At 38.4% G+C, this 19,120-nt stretch overlaps 1 protein-coding gene across 1 annotated transcript; it reads left to right on the top strand.

The window, feature by feature from the left end:
• The first annotated feature begins 149 nt into the window (after positions 1 to 149).
• Positions 150 to 18,042, top strand: LOC130426537 (neuropilin and tolloid-like protein 2). The gene is made up of 9 exons (XM_056753377.1): positions 150 to 503; positions 3,194 to 3,250; positions 3,680 to 3,820; positions 4,970 to 5,218; positions 5,481 to 5,528; positions 5,838 to 5,965; positions 6,879 to 7,107; positions 15,011 to 15,124; positions 16,271 to 18,042. The coding sequence occupies exons 1-9, from the start codon at positions 494 to 496 to the stop codon at positions 16,966 to 16,968; spliced, it is 1,674 nt and encodes a 557-aa protein (XP_056609355.1). The 5' UTR covers positions 150 to 493; the 3' UTR covers positions 16,969 to 18,042.
• The last annotated feature ends 1,078 nt before the right edge of the window (positions 18,043 to 19,120 follow it).

Below are 19,120 nucleotides of genomic sequence, written 5' to 3' on the forward strand. Positions count from 1 at the left end.
AATACCGTCACCTTAACCTGACCGAGCTCTGTCTTCACCTCCAGTTTAGAGACGTGCGCTCGTGCCAGTGCGCATGCGTAGATGCTCCTCATTCAAGCGAACAGCGCCCGAAGCTCAACTGAGGCTCGTTTAAGATCGATCCTCTCAGTTCAGCTCGAGACTCCCACAGACACACGTCTCTCTACGGACTCCTGCTTACTACACTGGCGCCGCGTACTTAATGGCAATACACTGCATGTGGATATACAAAGCATATTTCTCAACAGGATTAAAATCTTGCATTCTTACATAAATTTACAACATCTCGCGCCGTCTTGAGGAGCGCGTTCACCGTGGAATACAGTGTTTTCTTTGCTTGAGGGATGGGATTAAAGAGGTCGACCAAAAGTTGGGATTTTTAAGTCTCGATGTATTGGATGGTATGATGGAGAGATAAAGCACGCTCATACAGAGCTCACGAAGGCGGACGAATTGGTCATAACAGCAAGAGGAAATGCACAGAGGTGAGTTTGAAAAAACATGTTTTTTTGTATTTAGAATACAGTCTTAGTCTAGCACGGTTGTTGCTATAACAAAGCATCGAAAAAACACAGTTTTACATATAAATATGTAAAAAATGTCTGATAACAAGTAGTAATTTCACAGAGCTAATCATAAATTGCCTCGCCACCTACAGGTGTGTTTTGTTTATTATACAACGTTTTTTGGAGATCTTGAAAATCTATTTATTATCCATTTGCCTTTCTGTAAATGTAATCATTGGCTTTCTATTAATTTGATGGTCATATGGAATGCGGTCAAACAAAAGCGAGTTGCCTTAGATTCCGGCAGCGTCTCATGCAATTTCGCCGCGTGAGCGCGTGGCATTTTCAGGAGCAGCATGATGCGAGTGCTGAAGTGACAGCTCCACATCTGGAGCACGCGCAGCTCGTGGCTCTCTCTACACTGATGGAAACATGTCATAAGAGGTTTAAGTCGGTGTTAATTGGAAATAATGAAGGATTGGCGATAGCAAAGTCAGTAGACTGATGGGTGAAAGGGGCAGAGGGCTTCACAATGAACCAGTGTACATTTCAAACTAACACAATTAATTACCATAGCGGTAACAATGTTGCAAACTGGTCACAGATATAATTACAGCACGTAGATTAAATGTTCGTTATATTTCTAATAGTTTTTTATATTAACAGTTGTAACACTGTGAAGTGAGGTCTGATCACATGTTTCCGAAATAAGGCAGGGTGATCACTCTACAAAATGAGTCTCATATTCTAGATAGATATGTAAAATGATCAATGCCAAATTTCTCCCATCTAAATTAGAAACCTGCTTGTATGCTCATAAATGCTCTTTAAATGCTCTTTTCTGTACTATTACTTATCATGTTTAATAATTCATACTAATTTTAGCACATATAAATTATCCTGCATTGAGATTGTATCGTCTACTGCCTTGAGTTTTAGCAAAGGCATTTCTTCGTCTTTGTCAATTAATCCAAATGCATTTATTTAATTACAAGAAGGCAATACAAAGGGCTGTCAAAGTCAACATTGCAATCAAATTGGATCTTAATGTTTTACCATGTGAAGGAAGCATGGTCTAAATAATTGGATATATTTAGCGCCACGTTTAGTTCCATCCATCATACAGTTTGCCTACGCAATCAAAATTAGCCGATAAATCTATTTAGTCAATTTACAGTACTTTCCTCAGATCTGATTTGCTGTATTTATAGACTAATGTAATATATGTCAGCGCTCCGTCCCGTGGGACACATCCCAGATGTCTGTTCAATTAACCACACAGCAAACTGAAATAACCCATGCGGACAGACCCTATATCGGCTGTTCTTTATTTGCCATTCAAAACTTATTTACACTAAACACTTATTTGTATGTTTGCATTTTCCCAGGTTTGTGTGCTTCATGGGATTATTGAATTACTTCTTACATTTATTGATAAAACAGACCTTTTTAATATTATTTTACCCATATCGGCTATTTTTATAATGTCATAGAACAGGAAGCGATAACAGTACACGAGATTATAATTGAATTTACCAAGTGTAGGATATGATGGGATTTTCAATACGAATTCAGTTGCCTCTTAAATCGTCTCACATAACATATTCTGAGGAGATGAGCCGTGTCGAGAGACAAAATGCAGAGAAATCGCACACTATTAATGCGCTGCGCTGTGTTGCTTGGCAACCGTAAAATGCCTAGTTAGGCTAATGAACTGTTACATGGCGGAAAAATATTTTTCCCACAATTTACAACACTAACAACTTGATCCATCTATTAAATTATAAATATGTTGGTCTAGTGCAGTGGTTGTCAACTCTGGCCCGCGAGATCCATTTTCCCCAATTCTGATAAAACACCTGAAGAGGCTAATCAGAGACTTCAGGAACAGACGCGTTAAACTTAATGTTGTGCTGCGCAGATTGTTTGTCAAATCGCATTAAAGTACCGCGAGAGCGATTCAAATGCGTACCGAGCAATCTGAATTTAATCGCTATCGCGGTACTTAAGTGTCATAACCTGATAGATTTGCGCAGCGCTGCATTAAATTGAACGCGTCTATTAGCTTGTTCAGGTGTTTTATCAGAGTTGGGCCTTAACTCAGTAGGAAAATGGATCTCGCGGGCCAGAATTGAGAACCACTGGTCTAGTGTATCATGTTAATGGTACCTCTAGCCGGTTTTATCAGTTTATTTATTTAGTTTTATTTTCCCTCAATTAAATCAACATTGTGGCTGTGACTGCTATTTTGTCAGCCTATTAAGTCAGCTTGTCACAAATTTAGATGCAGGAGTCTTTGACATATGGCCTTATGTCAAGTGAAAGACGTGTTATGACATGACAGAGATCTTAAAACTATCGATCCGTCTATTATATTTATTTCTGAGCTGGTGCAGGGATGGATGAGTTGAGGTGATCAATATCCTTGTGTTTCTATGCTGGCCTTTGCTTCCACGCATTGAATCGGTGCTGGAGTAGTGCAGTCATTTTCAGACCCAAAGACAAGGCTAGATTAGATTTATTTTATGCTGTCTTTTAGTTTCTCCTTTCAGCCCAACAGCATTCTGAACACATGCATCTCTGATGTCTGGTAACATACAGTATGTGGATGAAATTGTATTTTTGTCACTTTATATTTTGTCATGCCGCTTGCTTGCATGTTTTTCCAGCTTGGGTTCTTCTCATTGTAATAGAAGAGGGATTTGCCCTGGCCCAGAAAATCAGAGGTATGATTCACATTTTCACACTAAACTCAGATCTGTGATATTCTGTACACATCCACACAGAGCTTGCAGAGGGTTCCCTTCTATACTTGGAATTATGTAGCCAGTTCTCAGTTTCTCCGAAATTTGAGGGTAACTGGCCAATAAAGATAAAACAGGCAAAATATACGCTTCCTTATAGTGTATAGATTTAAAATGAATATGTATAAAACCTAACTAAAATAAATATTGTAATTGACATTAGATAAGCAACTGTTTATGATAGTGCAAAATTTACATCTGCAAAAAAACTACCCGATTCTCACACACATCACTAATAGTAAATCTAAGCTTTATTGTAGTTTGCTTCACAAGCATTGTAGTTTAATTCATACAAATGGCAAATTTCCTCTGCATTATTTCTGTCTACTTTATTCACATGCCCGTTCACAGAGACCCAGAATGAGGGAGAAACTCCCACTAAGGCTGAGCAGTGCGGCCTGTGGACGCGGAATATCAATGGAGGCCTATTTACATCTCCCAACTACCCCAACTCCTATCCACCCAACAAGGAGTGTGTGTACATCCTGGAAGGTAATTTACCTGAAATTATAAAGAAGTCAAATTTGTAAATGGAGATTATATTTTTCAGCTGTCAGTGTGTCAAGAAAAATGTATAACAGCATGACTGATGTCTGCCTCAAGTAAACAATTCTGACTAACATAGGAGTGTCACATTTTGCTTCTAGGTACTAAAGTCTCTTCTACTATCCTCCTCTCTTTTTCTCACTATGGTTTTAGTTTTCAAAAAGGTAGATGCAACAGATAACTCCTCATTTACTTAACAATCATCATCGGCTAATGCGTCTCAGTATACACTATTTAGTCTGAATAAAACAATTTTGTTCATAACAACATCTCAAGCAGTACAAGAGCGCCATCTGTGGTCAAAACATGTTGTGATAGTATTCAAACACTATCTAACAAATAAATGTTATTTTTAGAACCATCTTTAAAAAAAATGAAACGTAATTTTAAAATTAGTGCAAGTAGCATTTTTTTTTATTAATTTGTTTTATTTTGTACATGTTGGGGACTGGATTGGAAGTGATAGAAATATACATTTTAGTAGAAAATGTTTCATAATTTTCCATTGTAACATAAACAACAACTTGACAGCAATAACAAACTGCGCATCTTCATGTGCCTTTATATTAGGAACTAAATAAATATTTTTTCTTGATAAATGATTGTAGAATGTGCAGAGTGTGTGGTTTTAATGCAAGCTGCAGGAAATACAGCGTACGATTTCGTTGAGCAAACGTAAATCAAGAGTGACATCAAATATTGGTTTCACAGACTGATATGATTAAGGTTGCTGTGCCACAAGCAAGGTGACCTGAATCTGAATCTGCGTATAAGTTTAGCTAGAAGAAAGTGCTGCATGTTTCCGCATTTGTTTTGGATTATTATCTGCCTGTCTCTGCATTTGTCTTGTCATAAATCAAAATAAAAAGCAGTACAATGGTCTATTAAATACAATAAAAGATATGCATTAAACCAATAAATTGCATTAAACTGTCCTTATGTCTGAGCATAATGTGGATCCGACATCTGTGTTGTTCATCTTGATTTTTTGATGTGGTATGTAGGAGGAAGATTGTATAATTGCAATAGATATCAGCTAACATTTACTCTTTCATCAAATAAAGAAAAATATTCTCCATTGCCTTTCTCCTGCAGCTCTCCCTCGCCAGAGAATTCAGCTGGCCTTTGACAAAACGTACTATATTGAGCCTTCTTTCGAGTGCCGCTTTGACCACATAGAGATAAGGGATGGTCCCTTCGGGTTCTCCCCTCTAATCGATCGCCTGTGTGGGCCAAAGGGTCCAGGCGTGGTCACCTCCACGGGGCGCTTTATGTGGATCAAATTCATCAGCGACGAGGAGCTTGAAGGATTAGGTTTCCGAGCTAAATACACTTTTATAGCAGGTAATCTTTGCAATTGTATGTATATATTTAAAATGTAATTATTTTCAGTCCTCCTCAAACGCTGAATTTTTAAGAAAATGTTCTTTCTGTGTTTACATGGTCAAATAAGTCAAACACTAAATGCTGCCTGTTAGATCAAAAGGCCGATCTCTGTGCTTCAGTGCCCACGGCTCTTCTAAACTGTATATTATTACTCGTCAGAAGGTATGGAATTCCCACCGCGTGCTGTCTGGGTAATGCGATATCTGTCTTATCATTTCAGACCCAGATTTTCATTTGCACGTCGGTGGATTGCTAAATCCAATTCCAGGTAAGGCCCTCAATATTTCACCCCCCACTTCAATTCCATCTGAAGTGCATTCTTTTCTCTGCGGCAGACTGCAGGCTATCTTTTACTGACATTCTCCAATCCTCCTATCTGTTGGCCACATGCTACCTATCTGCCTTTGTCTCTTGTCAGACTTTCCATTTCTCCATTTTTCATAATCTCACCAACTCTTATTTGCCTCCAGTTGCACTCTATGCTCCCCCTTCCTATATTTCGGTTGTGGTCTTTCTTCTCTTTTTTTGAATTCTATCTCCTCTATAATTTCTTGCTTCCAACCTTTTCGTCTGGCAGATTGCCAGTTTGAGATCAGTGGCACAGACGGGACCATCCGCTCCAGTCAGGTAGAAGAGGAGGATAAGATCAAAAATGGAGATGCACTGGACTGCATCTGGACCATACGTGCGCCTCCTAAATCCAAGGTGACTTTCTTCTCACCTTTTTTACTCCCACAGTTCATCAAACGGGATGAGCCTGCTCTTCTGCCATGGGCAGATATATGAGCATCTTTAAACCAGGACCTGACATGACCACAGGAGGCCACCGGACCTCAACGCTCTTTCTGCTGAGGAAACTTTTCAAGGAGAGCTCGAATTAGCAATGCAGCAGCAGCAAGTATTAGGCCAATGATGCAGAAATGGAAATAGAGCAGAATCAGCAGTTCTAGGAATAAGACTACGGAAGGAAAGGGGCGTTAAAATGGCCAAGGGATTACGCGCTCACCTGCCAGAACACTTGGCGGGCTAAAAACACATCCCTAAAGAACTTTGCAAAAGACCAGAGGATGTGTTTACGAAGCATAAAGATATGTTATTAGAGCTTTGAGGAGTGACTCTTTTGTTGTCAGGAAATCTCATGGCTTTATTTTTGGGGAATTTAAATGCATACAAATACCACTGAATTAATCCTGTGGGACTGTGACCCAGCAACTCTGTTTGTCACTCACACATGCAATAAAAACAAGTAAATAATAAAAAAATTGTAAAGTTGGACATCACTTTTGGCCACTATTGTATATATCCATATATTGTCTTTATGTTTTTCATATGTAGTGTCATAGGGAGTCCTGGAGCTGTCATAGCATATTTTATGTGGTAGACAGGTCACAACAATTATACTAAATGCAGTTTTATGGCCAAATTAAAAATCTTTTTTCGAGCAAATTTGCTAAGGCAAAATTTTTATTTATTTAATTAATTTGCACACTGGCCCGAGTTGTCAGACCAATATGGAGCAGTATTTATTGTTATACTCTAAATTATTCCTTGTAGTGTTTGGGTCAGCATATTGAGAATCAAGCTGATGCATTTGTTTAAAGCTTGGCTTATCCTGCAGATATATTTGCGCTTCCTGGAGTACCAGATGGAGCACTCAAACGAGTGCAAGAAGAACTTTGTGGCAGTCTACGACGGCAGCAGCGCCATCGAGAACCTGAAAGCCAAGTTTTGCAGCACTGTGGCCAATGACGTGATGCTGGATACCGGCGTAGGTGTTGTCCGCATGTGGGCTGATGAGAGCAGCAGACTCAGCCGTTTCCGAATGCTCTTCACATCATTTGTGGATCGTGAGTATAGACATTTTAACAGTAAAGTCATGACCAGATGAAGGTGAAAAACTGTTAACAAAACCGAGACAACAAACAAAAGTACCATACAATTCAGAAATGCTAGGACTGAACGATTAATCACATTTTAATCATGATAACAATTTAGTCTTCCCATAAATAACTGAGCATATTTGTGTTGATATTAAAGTTTTAAAAGCAAGAAAGAATTCCAGATAAGGTCAGAAAATCATCACAAAGCTTGTATCTTTTAAACTGCCACTTTACACACATTTTTTCACTGCCCTGCATTTTTCTGTGCATTTGTCTTGCTCTGCGATTTGATTGGTGGTATAAACTGGCAGATGACTGACAATTGAAGGGTAGTTAAGGGATGCTCCGCCCAAGCCGTCTAAAATATGTCATTTATGATGGATAGTCATTACAGGACGGAAGTACATTTTCAGATTTCCAGATTTTGAGGGCACACTAATTTTAAAAAGAAAATCACCCACATTGATAAACTATTTACAATAAATGCTCTAATATTCCATAAAAAATTGGCACCGTCATTTTTTATTTCACTGGGAATTTAATACGTTTTTTGCCATACCCAAAGACAAACATTAAGGGTGACCAATAGTAATGATTTATAAAATAAAAAAAATGAACAATGGTTTCATTCTTGTTGTCACAAAATGTAAATTTTTGAGGTGGAGTGTTTAGATGATTGATTGCGTGCTTTGAAATACGGTGTTATAGAAGTTCAATGGCAGTAGATTATAAAATATTCATTGGCTGCAAAGTATAGGCCTTATAAACACGCTGAAGTGAAATTAAAATCCAAAGATCTGAACTGACATAATAATTGTGATTATTAATAGTGATTAAACATTTTCAAATAATCATGATTATCATTTTTCCCATGATCGTGCAGCCCATAAAATATACACATAAGAAAATAGTGTAAAAAAACACAGTACGTGCCAGTTTGGACAAATTGTATTAAGAAGCAGTGAGTTCTCCGCTTTTATGGTGCAAGAAAGTTATATGTATAGATGTGACCTTTAGAGGAGGCTGTGCCACGTCAGCTTGCAAAAGAGCTAAAGCAAGCAGGCTGGGTAGAAACATCATTTATATTTCATTTTGTAATGTGCTGCAGGCAGAGTCCGGCTTTCCAGGGTAGCAAGTAGTAGTCCACCACAGTGTGAAGAAAATGTGCGAGAGAATTTCTCAGATTATAAATTACCAGATATTATTGAGATTCTTTGAAGTTATAATGACATCTTAATATACTTAATATCTCAATTCAATTGTAACTTTTACTTTAATAAAAACACAGCCTGTTTAAAGCATGCATTCCTTCGCCTTTTAATCCAATGTGTGCTGTTTGTGTGTAATACACAAATCTTTTCATCTTTTTTCCAGCTTGTAAATTTATCACAAACGTTGCTTGAAATATCAGAATAAGGGGTTGAATTACAGGATGAAGTAAATTGTAATCCGTGACTGAGTCAAACAACCTGTGAAAAAAATGTGAAGTTAATTAAAGTAATCTTTATAGAAACCAAAGACATCAAAAAGCCAATTACTCCCCAAACCTTTGCAACAGGAAATCAAATAACTAGTGGTGGGCCGTTAACGGCGCAGTGAGACTATTATCGCGCGTTAAAAAAAATGTCGCCGTTAATCTATTCTCAAAGTTGGGTTGGGAGCTGGGTCTAGGGTGACCACCTGCTAATAAGCCCAAGGGGGGACAAGGGGTATGTTTCTGAGGGACAATTTGGGACACTGGCTGGCACGGCGGTGCCCCCACTCCCCAGACAGACTCACAGATAGTGGTTTACCCATTTCTAGCACATACCACCTTACATGGTATATTAATAATGCCCTTTTCCCCTAAACATGTGTAATTGGTGATGTATGCTCATGAATAGGCCAGCCAATGTATATTTTTTTAAAATAAAGATTCACAATATTTTGAACATTCAATGAATTGACAAATGCACTTCCACTTACGATTTACTTTAGCTATTTAATTTCCCCAGTCTTTCTTTTACCCACACCTTCTCTTTTTAATTAATGGCTCAGACCAGTGGCGTTGCTAGGCCCTTTTTAGGCGAGCTAAAGCCCCCCTAAAGTTCTAGCTCAGTCCCCTCTAAAATATTGTGTGTAATGTAATCTGCACAAGAATTCGAGATCGCTTTATTGCCCCCTTTAAAACTCTTATTATGAAAACGGCGTTAGGCTGCGTTATTTAGCGCATTCTTCAGTTCACACACGTCAGCACATTGGAGTTAACGTCATTAGCAGAGTAACTTTATAAGGTGTGTTCATTAACATGACATCTGCATTTTTGCCATTCTTTGTTATAAATGCATCTTAATATGATGTGGAAGCGATACAAGACCCTTTCCCATTCACTGTTTAAAAGTTTTATGTGCGTTCACCCCTCGTTAACTACTTGTTAACATTACCTCAAGCCAAATGAAAGCACCAAACACGGCATACTTCCACGATCAAGATGATATTGTATCTCACAGAAAGTGTCATTAATGATGATGTGCTATAGTTATAGAGAGTCGACGGTAGTTTTGACAGCTCTGTGAAGAGGACCGGCAGATAAGAGTTACTGTAGTTCAGCCCGGTGCGGCAGTGTCATTTATTGTTATGTGTTCTGAGGAAATAAAAGTGTACAGAAGCTCTATATCGTTTTTCAGACGCTTCAGTATTTTTATCATTAATTGAAAACATATTGTGGAGGTAATAGATGAACACGCAGTCATGCAGAGAGAGTGACAGCGCTAATGTTAAACAGAATGAATGGTAGGGAAACATATTAAGTTATTTTTACTAAATAATGATTCAGCAGTTGATTGTGACATTTTATTTTATGGATTTGTGACTGTTGTTGTCACTTTGAAATATAAATGTTGCAGATTGACCGATTAATGTGATATTCATTTGAATAACAATAACTTGTATTTATGCTTTTCTGCACATTCTTTCTTATTTATTTTAGTAACGTATACAATATGTGGTGATTAGAGTGTGGCTTTCTCTCTATATATATATCCTCATTGGAGGCTGAGCCCCCCCTAATATTGAAAACCTAGAATCGCCCCTGACTCAGACTCTCTTTCTCCATTTTTCAAATTGGAGCGCGCATCTAAAAGTTCCTTCTTAGTGTGTGCACGTGTGCGCGCTGTCATGACAACAACAACGGAACAACCTAGTCAGCAGTTCATCTGAGGGGTGGGTGTGGCAACAGTAGCGTGCTGAACTGTCAAGTAATGTTCGTTTGGCTGCCTGGGGCTCGAGGATATAGAGCGACAAACTTTTTTTTGAGCAAGTATTGATTATGCGTGACACGGTCTCAATTTGCGGGACGCATGAATTGGGCTTCAAACGCTGTGCGCGCACGCGCTACGCGGGACGGGTGGTCACCCTAGCTGGGTCTATACTACGCAAGCTATGATGACTTTCACCTTGATATTTTAGCGCGGATGTATACCAGCTTAACTGCACTGTACGGGGCGAGAACAAGATTTTTTAACTCGCGTGATTCGCGTCATTCGCGGAAGCAGAAGCCGCCTCATCATCTCATAAGCAGGGCTTCATTCGCGCAAATCGCGCAGCAAGTAGGTCTATTGGCTCTTTGCATTAACATATAAATCACTCGCGCTTGACACGCCATTCGCGTTTGGTCTGAACACAACATAACGTTACTGTGAAATTACCGCATCAAACGTGACGGGCTAACATTGATGCAGCTATGATGCCGCCGGGTTTGCTTCAGGGAATATTAATTTTTAAAAAGCTTCCCAATAGAAACATCGACAAGACTAAGGTTGTTTGCACCTTGTGCAATGTGGAATCGGTTTAATAAAAACACTTTCTCTCAACAGGTAGTGGTCTAGCTTTAGTTGAAACCAGTAACTTTGTATTGAGATCTAATGTATTATGGCTCCTGTATGACATATCGCTTGTTGCTCCCTCACTCTTTGTAAGTCGCTTTGGATAAAAGCGTCTGCTAAATGACTAAATGTAAATGTACTGTAGGAGCTCTTCCAGTCTCAAGTACCACCTAAACGCAAATCATCCCTTAGCTATTGCGGAAGTAACACTAGTACATCTTATTGAACATAATTTAATTTTCATCACAAATTATCATAGTAGAACAGCTTTCTCAAGCAGTTTGTGATGCATTTTGGAAACAGGAGATGAGCCCCTGGTCTAATGCGCCACCTGGCTTGAGAAACCCGTTCTCAAAGACTTACTTTTAGTCATTATTTGGGTAGCACACATATTCTGAAAGCCTTCGGCAGTATTCAAATGAGCCATTTTAATCTAGATTAATCTAGATTAATCTTGGAATTAATCTAGATTAATCTTGGAATTAATCTAGATTAATCTTGGAATTAATCTAGATTAAAAAAATTAATCTATGCCCACCACTACAAATAACTCAAGAACAATTTACGCTGGTTATAGTGTTGCACATTTTCCATGCTAATGGATTAGTCTTGACATAAATTTGAAATTTATTTGGTTCTGCAGAAATGAGTCAAAAAAATAAATTAGACTTTGTTACTAAGCAAATTAGACATTTGGATATGAGCAATGTATCACATTTTCTTTCCCTGTTTTTCTTTTGAGGACAGTTTAAAGGTTGTCTGCAAATTGATGAAAATTACCATGAAGAAAACAGGCATTCCTGCTCTTGTCTGTAATAGTTTTAATAGATGGCAGAATAATCAGAGGAATTAATTACAGCATTCAATGTCAACTCCATGTGAATACTAATCTTGCTCACAGAAGGGGCAAATGATTTCTCATTATAATATCATGTAGCACCGTAAACAGGTGGAAGCAGTCGGGTTGTGTTTGGATTGGTAAAACTAAGCACGTTGAAAAGATCACCAGAGGAATTAATGTTGGTCCAGGTTGGTCGCAAGTTGACGTGGGCTGATACTGGTTGGCTAAAGGTGGTTGACTACTGTCAGTATTTATTTTTCACATGAACAAACAAGTGGCAAAATAATCATCATTCACTTTCAAAGGCGCCAGGGTAATGTGACAGAATTATGAGCACCCTGCCCCATGACATGTCATCATGCACATCCCATTTTCTGTACAGAGTTAAAAACACATGAGCAGTGACTAGTTTCTTATGCCTTGGTACTTAAGTATGAAGTACAATGGTCTGTTTCTCTACACAATATTGGTTGTTCCTACTCTTTTCAATACTTCAGCGGTGTTTGACTGATGAGACTGATGACATAGGATATAAGCTTGTTAAGTGGTGATGTGAGGAATACCGTTTTCGGGTCCAGGCATCTATTCATTTTAAACGTGACTACAGCTTAAACAGATGTTTATGAGCACTGTTTACTCATATTTCATATTTAAGCGAGACATGTATTAAATCAAAGGATATACTACAGTCACCAGGCTCACAGCATCTCCGACATCAATATTTGAATAAATCCTGAAAATAAATCGCTGACTAGCCAGGGGGGATTTTCTTATGTAGATAAAGGTTAGGATCGCGGTTTTCCGATAGTTTTACAGCTCGCCATAAGCATATATTAGCATTTTTGTGGTTTGCCTCGAGCATCTTATTGAGCTTTTGGAAACAGTATATTTCATTAAGAAACTACTACTAGTTTTTGCTGTGTTACTCCTGAAATTTTAGTATCATGTTTGTCTTTGTTTTACTGTTTCTGATTTGATTCTTTTTTCTTATTACTTTTTAAAAAAATTGGGGGGAAATAATGTAAATTAGGAAAGTTGTCAGTATTAGGGGCCAGTTGCATAAACATAGCCGCTAAGAGAAGACTGTGTCTTGACAACTAGTCTCACTTACAAACAATCAGTTAGGACTAACTAAGTCTTACTTTTTAGATTTTAATTAGACCAATCTATCTTTTTATGTGACAGACTCTTGGACGGTTCGGTCGCTCGTTCTGTTATATGCTCCCAATCTCCTACGTGATTCGAGCCCAATGTGCGCACAGCTGGCGCTTATTCACAATTACTCACCGGTCTCAAACCACGGTCTCGCCCCGTCTACTCCACTACATATACATATATATATTTATATTAGGGATGCACGATAAATTATCGGCCATATCAGTATCAGCCTATAAATGGTCATTTTTAATGTAATCGGTTTCGGCCTATAATAAAATTTAGGCCAATATATTATAGCCGAGAAATCATAAATAATTTCCTCTGGTTAAACTTATTCAGCTGCACGCGGCTCAGTTAAAATACAGTACAGTACTGTCTTTGTGTTGTGATCATTCGTTTCCTGATATAAGCGAAACATTGTTGATGTAGGTAGAGTATGTAGAGACAGTATTTATGAATGTGTAAATTATAGGAACAAAAGCATATTGTTTGATCAGACTGCTGTCTGAATGCTTTCTGTCTTGAGACCAGTTAGACTTGTGGCTATTAAGAACATTTTCTGGGTTGCTCTGGAAGAACATTTATAATTTGTTTATTGAGAAAAGTTTGAAGGTTAAAGAATTGTTAACTCTTGTAAAGTAGGCTTGGTACATGATTTTCAGGGGATAAAGATAACTAATGGTTACCTTGTTTTCTGCAGTGAATGCTTTCAAATAAATGCAGTTGTCCACTTTTTGCCTTTATATTTAGATACTGTATATCAGCCATATATCGGTTATCAGGTTCCAATGTTAAAGAATGATCAGTTATCGGTATCGGCCAAAATCTACATATCGGTGCATCCCTATTATATATACACAGTTTATACAACATATATATACTATAAATTATATTTACCCCCTATTATCAGTTTGCCTTGCATAATATACACATACTTGTATGTGTTTGAGACTGATTTACATTACATTAATCTATATAAACCTGAAGCAATGCATCTAGCTCTGGATTGTCAATTTGAATGCATCTCACTATACCAGCAAGGAAACAAATGCACTTGGCATATCAGCCCATTCCGTACACCTCCTCTGATAAGTGATAATCTTTCAGTAGATGTGCTGTGAGTTTGGCAGTCATCAATGCAGCGCTGCCCATTGTTGGAAGGCAAGAAAACGTCTAACATTTTGGAAATGAGCAAAGACTAGTGGGAGCATGGAGCTGTTGCCAGGAAATTAAGTTACAACCTCTTCAAGATTCTATCAGAAGCATTTAGTCCCACACTGGCTGAGAATTTTCACTCCCCGCGCAGACTTTAACACTGCAAATGTAAGAACAGCATTTAATAGTAATATTTGGCTGGATTAAGAAAAACACATGGATGCATAGATCTGTGTGTGTTTGTGTATGGGTTGTCAGATCCATTTTGTCAGATCACTTTGATATTAAAGTGCTGTACAGCAAAGGCTTCTCTCACGTTTTCATTGGTCAGTGAATGCTCATGACAGAGTGTGATGCACGGAATGTTAAACTATTCTTATCTTTTGGTCACATCACTTTCACAAACCATTCTGTTTTTCCTCTATGTCCTTGCAGCACATCATCCACATTTAAATCAGTGAAATCAAAAGGTTCTCCTACGTTCCAGACAGCGAGAAGAGTGGAGTGTCAGTGTTTGCAGAATCAGCCTGAAGGATTCATCCCCATAGATCAGCACTCACCTTTAATTACTAGCTTATCTTCCTCGCTTTCCATTTTTCACTAGCCTTCGCACTGACTAGCATGCTAAGCATTCGTTTGGACGAGGTCTTCTTGGCAACCTGACCAGATGGGGCTTGTGATGGCTGTTAGACTTGATTTATAGAGTTATGCTCCACACCAACTACACAGCCTGTGGCACAGGCGTGACACGCGCCTATCTGGAGACAGTTGCTGATGCTATGATATGAAATTGAAGATCTGGGTGCAAGTTTCCTTGTTTAAAGGATGTTCCTCTCTGTGTTGTGTGTTTCAGCTCCGTGTTCAAGCAACACCTTCTTCTGTCACAGCAACATGTGCATCAATAACTCACTGGTGTGTAACGGAGTTCAGAACTGTGTGTACCCCTGGGATGAGAATCATTGCAAGGGTAAGTTAGAATAACCTACCTATAATAAGTTACCTTGAAGAACCATCATTTACAGCTGAAGATCAAATGAAAAGACCGTTACAAAATTATTTTCAGTTTGTCTGAATTCACAATTTATAGGCATGTGTTTAGGTAAACTGGTCATATTTGTTTAATTCTGTGAACAACTAACATTTCTATTTGCATTTATTCGCAGAAAAAGAAAACTGGAGTAAAAGATGCTTTGCATTCGCACATGTACACTCTTAAAAAAATGCCATAGAAGAACCTTTTGATTCCATAAAGAACCTTAAACATCTGAAGAATCTTTCTGTTGCACAAAAGGTACTTTGTGGTGAAAAAAAGTTCTTTAGATTATAAATAGTAAGAAGGACATGGTTCTTTAAAGAACCTTTGACTGAATGGTTCTTTGTGGAACCAAAAATGGATATTCTATGGCATCACTGTGAAGGACATGTTTTTTTATGTGATATCCTGGATTTTTGTCACAGTTTTCATGTGTGTGTCATGCTGTCTGTCTTTCACATTGCTGTTGGATGACTTTATGTCACTCATTCGGTTTGATTTTGTTGAAATTTAACAGACACTGGACTGGAAGGACCACAATACGTCTAGAAATGATGATTAATGAACCTTTACAATGGTTTCTTCATCTTTTACGCGGCTGTATTTGAGGTTTTAGATGTCAGTAAAGGTTATACCCAAAAACTAAATCATAAAGAATCCTTTATGGGGATGTTATTTCAATGATAATTATTTCAGTGTTTATTAAAATAACATTTATTACAACAAAACATACATTATTTTTAACTGTTGTCTCGTAAATAGTCATTATATGAGTTAAATAAATTCAGTAACTGCTTTGACAGATTCAGCGAGTAAATTCTTTGACTGATTCAAATGAAATGAATGTTTGTTGTTGCCGCAGGTAGTGAAGACAAAGCAAAAAAAGATGTTATCTAATAATTGGCTTTGTGTTCATTTTAGTGCACACATATTTATTCTCTTACCACGAGAAAATAACATTTCTCCGGCTGTGGCTCTGTATATTCATCTCTTTGGAAAAACATGCTACAGATGTATGATTTTAACTTTTTAATGGTTTAAAATGTTTGAAATCTCATTCGTCTTTTATCTCTCCCTCAGAGAGAAAGTCCAAGGGACTTTTTCACCAAATCACTAAGACACACGGCACTGTAATCGGCATCTCCGCTGGCGTGGTTCTTGTCTTGCTCATCATCTCCATCTTTGTGCAAATGAAGCAACCCCGTAAGAAAGTAGTGGTCCGTCGACCCGCCGTCTTTAACAAAGGCGGATTCCAAGAGGTCTTCGACCCTCCAAACTATGAGCTTTTCTCTCTTCGCGAGAAAGAGCTTTCGTCAGACCTGGCTGAGCTATCGGACGAGCTGGATGGCTACCATAAGTTGCGGCGATCCTCTACCATGTCTCGGTGCATCCACGAGCACCATTGTGGAGCTCAAGCCCCCTCCGGTGGCAGCGTGAAGCAGAGCCGCACCACCCTCACCTCAATGGAGCTCTCCTACCACAATGATTTCTCCAAGCCGCCACCCATGAAGACCTTCAACAGCAGCACCACCGGCACTTACAAGAAGAGTTGCTATGGATACAAACAGACTCACGACTGCGCAGAGCAGGTGATCGAGGATCGGGTCATGGAGGAGATCCCCTGTGAAATCTATGTGAGGGGTGGGAGCGTGGGAGGGGCTGCAGGCAGTATCGGAAGCGGCTGTGGAAGCATCTCTATCCGTAACCATGGCAGCGCCCGTAGCAACAGCACCACCGTGGTGGACCCGGGACAGCGATCTATTTCCATGGACTTTTGAAATGAGGAAAAAGAAGCGGGAGAACAAACTACTGACTACAGTGACTTTTCACTGTCCTTCAGTACTGTTTTTCATGCGCGGGTTCCAGTGCAATATAAAAAAACATGAGTGAGTTAACGATAAATTGATAGAAAGATAAGGCAACATATGGCCGGTTATTTTAATCTCTGTATATTTAAAAAAGAAAGATAAATGGTAGGTTTTGTGTTGTTGCTTTGTATTACTCACTTTTTGCCCCATTTGACTTTGTAGAGAACAGAAAATATGCCGAAATGAAGATGACTATCATGGTTATTAACTGAGGTCATGTAGTGGACACAACCATTCCCTGCTGAACCCTAAAACCAGGTGCGACATGGGTTTGTGACTTGTCTGTCCAAACTTAAAGTGGAAATGATTCATGATACAATCACAGCCTATTCAAATATATTTGGTAAATGTAAAGCTGGATTTTGGACTGATAGGATTCCACTATGGGTGGGGTTGCACAGCACAAGACAAACAGACAACAAGCGAGCAACAAAACGTGCATGGCTGGTTTAGACCATAACTGAAGTGACAATGGAAGGCATCACTTTGTCATATTGTGCCTGTTTTGTCCACAAACTTGGATGGGAAAAGCAACTAGATCAGATTCCCTCCCACCACATATACAAACATCGACCTACATTTTTACATTCTGTCATTTGTTGTAAAATTTGGTTTTTAACATTTTGCTTCAAACAGATTGCTGTGCAGACTGTATGTACTTAAATCTAAGTGCCCATTAAAGGCAACAGCATACACCTTGATTTTATGTTCTGTCAACCTATAAACAACATTTTTGGAGAAACGACCAATCCATTACAAGCTTCTGATAACGAAATTGTAAATGATGCTTACACCTTTTGTATAGAAATTATTCTTTTTGTTGTTAAATAGGTAAAAATGAACAGGAATATATTTTCTAACCAATATATGTTGTATATCGAATTATAGTGCGCTTCCATTTGAGTCATTACATGAATAATTGTACAAGATATTGATGTAAGAAATGTCCAAGTACATTTTAATAAAACTACAGCACCTACAGTATATTTGATTTACGTATGACTGATGCACAAGAAATAATCAGGAAGCATTCTTTTCGTCTTTCCGTCATATTACAAACTTCAAAAATTATCCAGCATGCAGTTTTGATCTTAACTCTATTAGTCCCAATAATATGATTTAATTATTAACTGAACACGTTTATGCACAAAAGACCATGTAACTCTGTAAAGCTGCTTTCTTGCTTTCAAATTCACTGTCATTTAATTGATCACTTGTTTTCCTTTAGTTCTTTACAGTGTCCAACTCACTGATCTGTTATCGTAAATAAGATCGGGAGAGCACTCAAAGCCTCGTATGTCTTGTAAAGGACAGACACATTGCAGGTCACACCCTCCATGACACCCAGAGGTTTTAGCACCTCAGGTGATTATAACTGAGGTTAACGTACTTTATTGTATAAAATGACATTCTTATCATTGGGTTGGGCATCAATAGTAAAGCAACTGTAGAGCCAAAATGATGGTTGTAGACAGAGAAATATCAAACTGAATGTGTCTTGACTAGAGCTGAGACAATGAAAAGACGAACCCTAGATTGCACATAGGTGCACATAAATTTTGAAAATTGTCAGATACATTGAAAAAACATTGAAAAAAATGAGGAAACGTTTGGCGACAAAACAATCAAGTGACAAAAATGTGTATTTGGTCTGAAATATCTGCAACTTGTGACTCCACAGCTTTGGAAAAGCAGGCTTACAATGGAGAGCTGTTGATGCACAGCAGCACAAATGCGTTCTCAAATGCACACCATTGAATTTCATTGGGATTTTAGATATTGGCCCATTTGCAAAATATTCAGTAGGACCTACAGACTGGAAATTCAGAGATGTAAGTTTAGTTGAAAAGCAATTGCAAAACAATACAGCAGCACATTGAATGTGCAAATAAAACTTGAGTCAGATCCCTGGCCGTTCTACACACATTCACTTCAGAAGAAACCAGTGAAGGAACTGCACAAAGACTGGGTAAGAAGAACAGTTACAACATTGTAGCCAATGTTATTCAATCAACCAGTAAATATAGACCCCTATACGGCCGACGTCACGATCAGGTCAAGG

The sequence above is a fragment of the Triplophysa dalaica genome, chromosome 1 (genome assembly GCF_015846415.1).
Source record: "Triplophysa dalaica isolate WHDGS20190420 chromosome 1, ASM1584641v1, whole genome shotgun sequence".
NCBI classification, from domain to species: domain Eukaryota; kingdom Metazoa; phylum Chordata; class Actinopteri; order Cypriniformes; family Nemacheilidae; genus Triplophysa; species Triplophysa dalaica.

Coding starts and splice junctions, on each gene's coding strand:
- LOC130426537 (XM_056753377.1), top strand. Junction 3,251..3,679: donor CCTGGCCCAGAAAATCAGAG/GTATGATTCACA, acceptor GCCCGTTCACAG/AGACCCAGAATGAGGGAGAA. Junction 7,108..15,010: donor CTTCACATCATTTGTGGATC/GTGAGTATAGAC, acceptor TGTGTGTTTCAG/CTCCGTGTTCAAGCAACACC.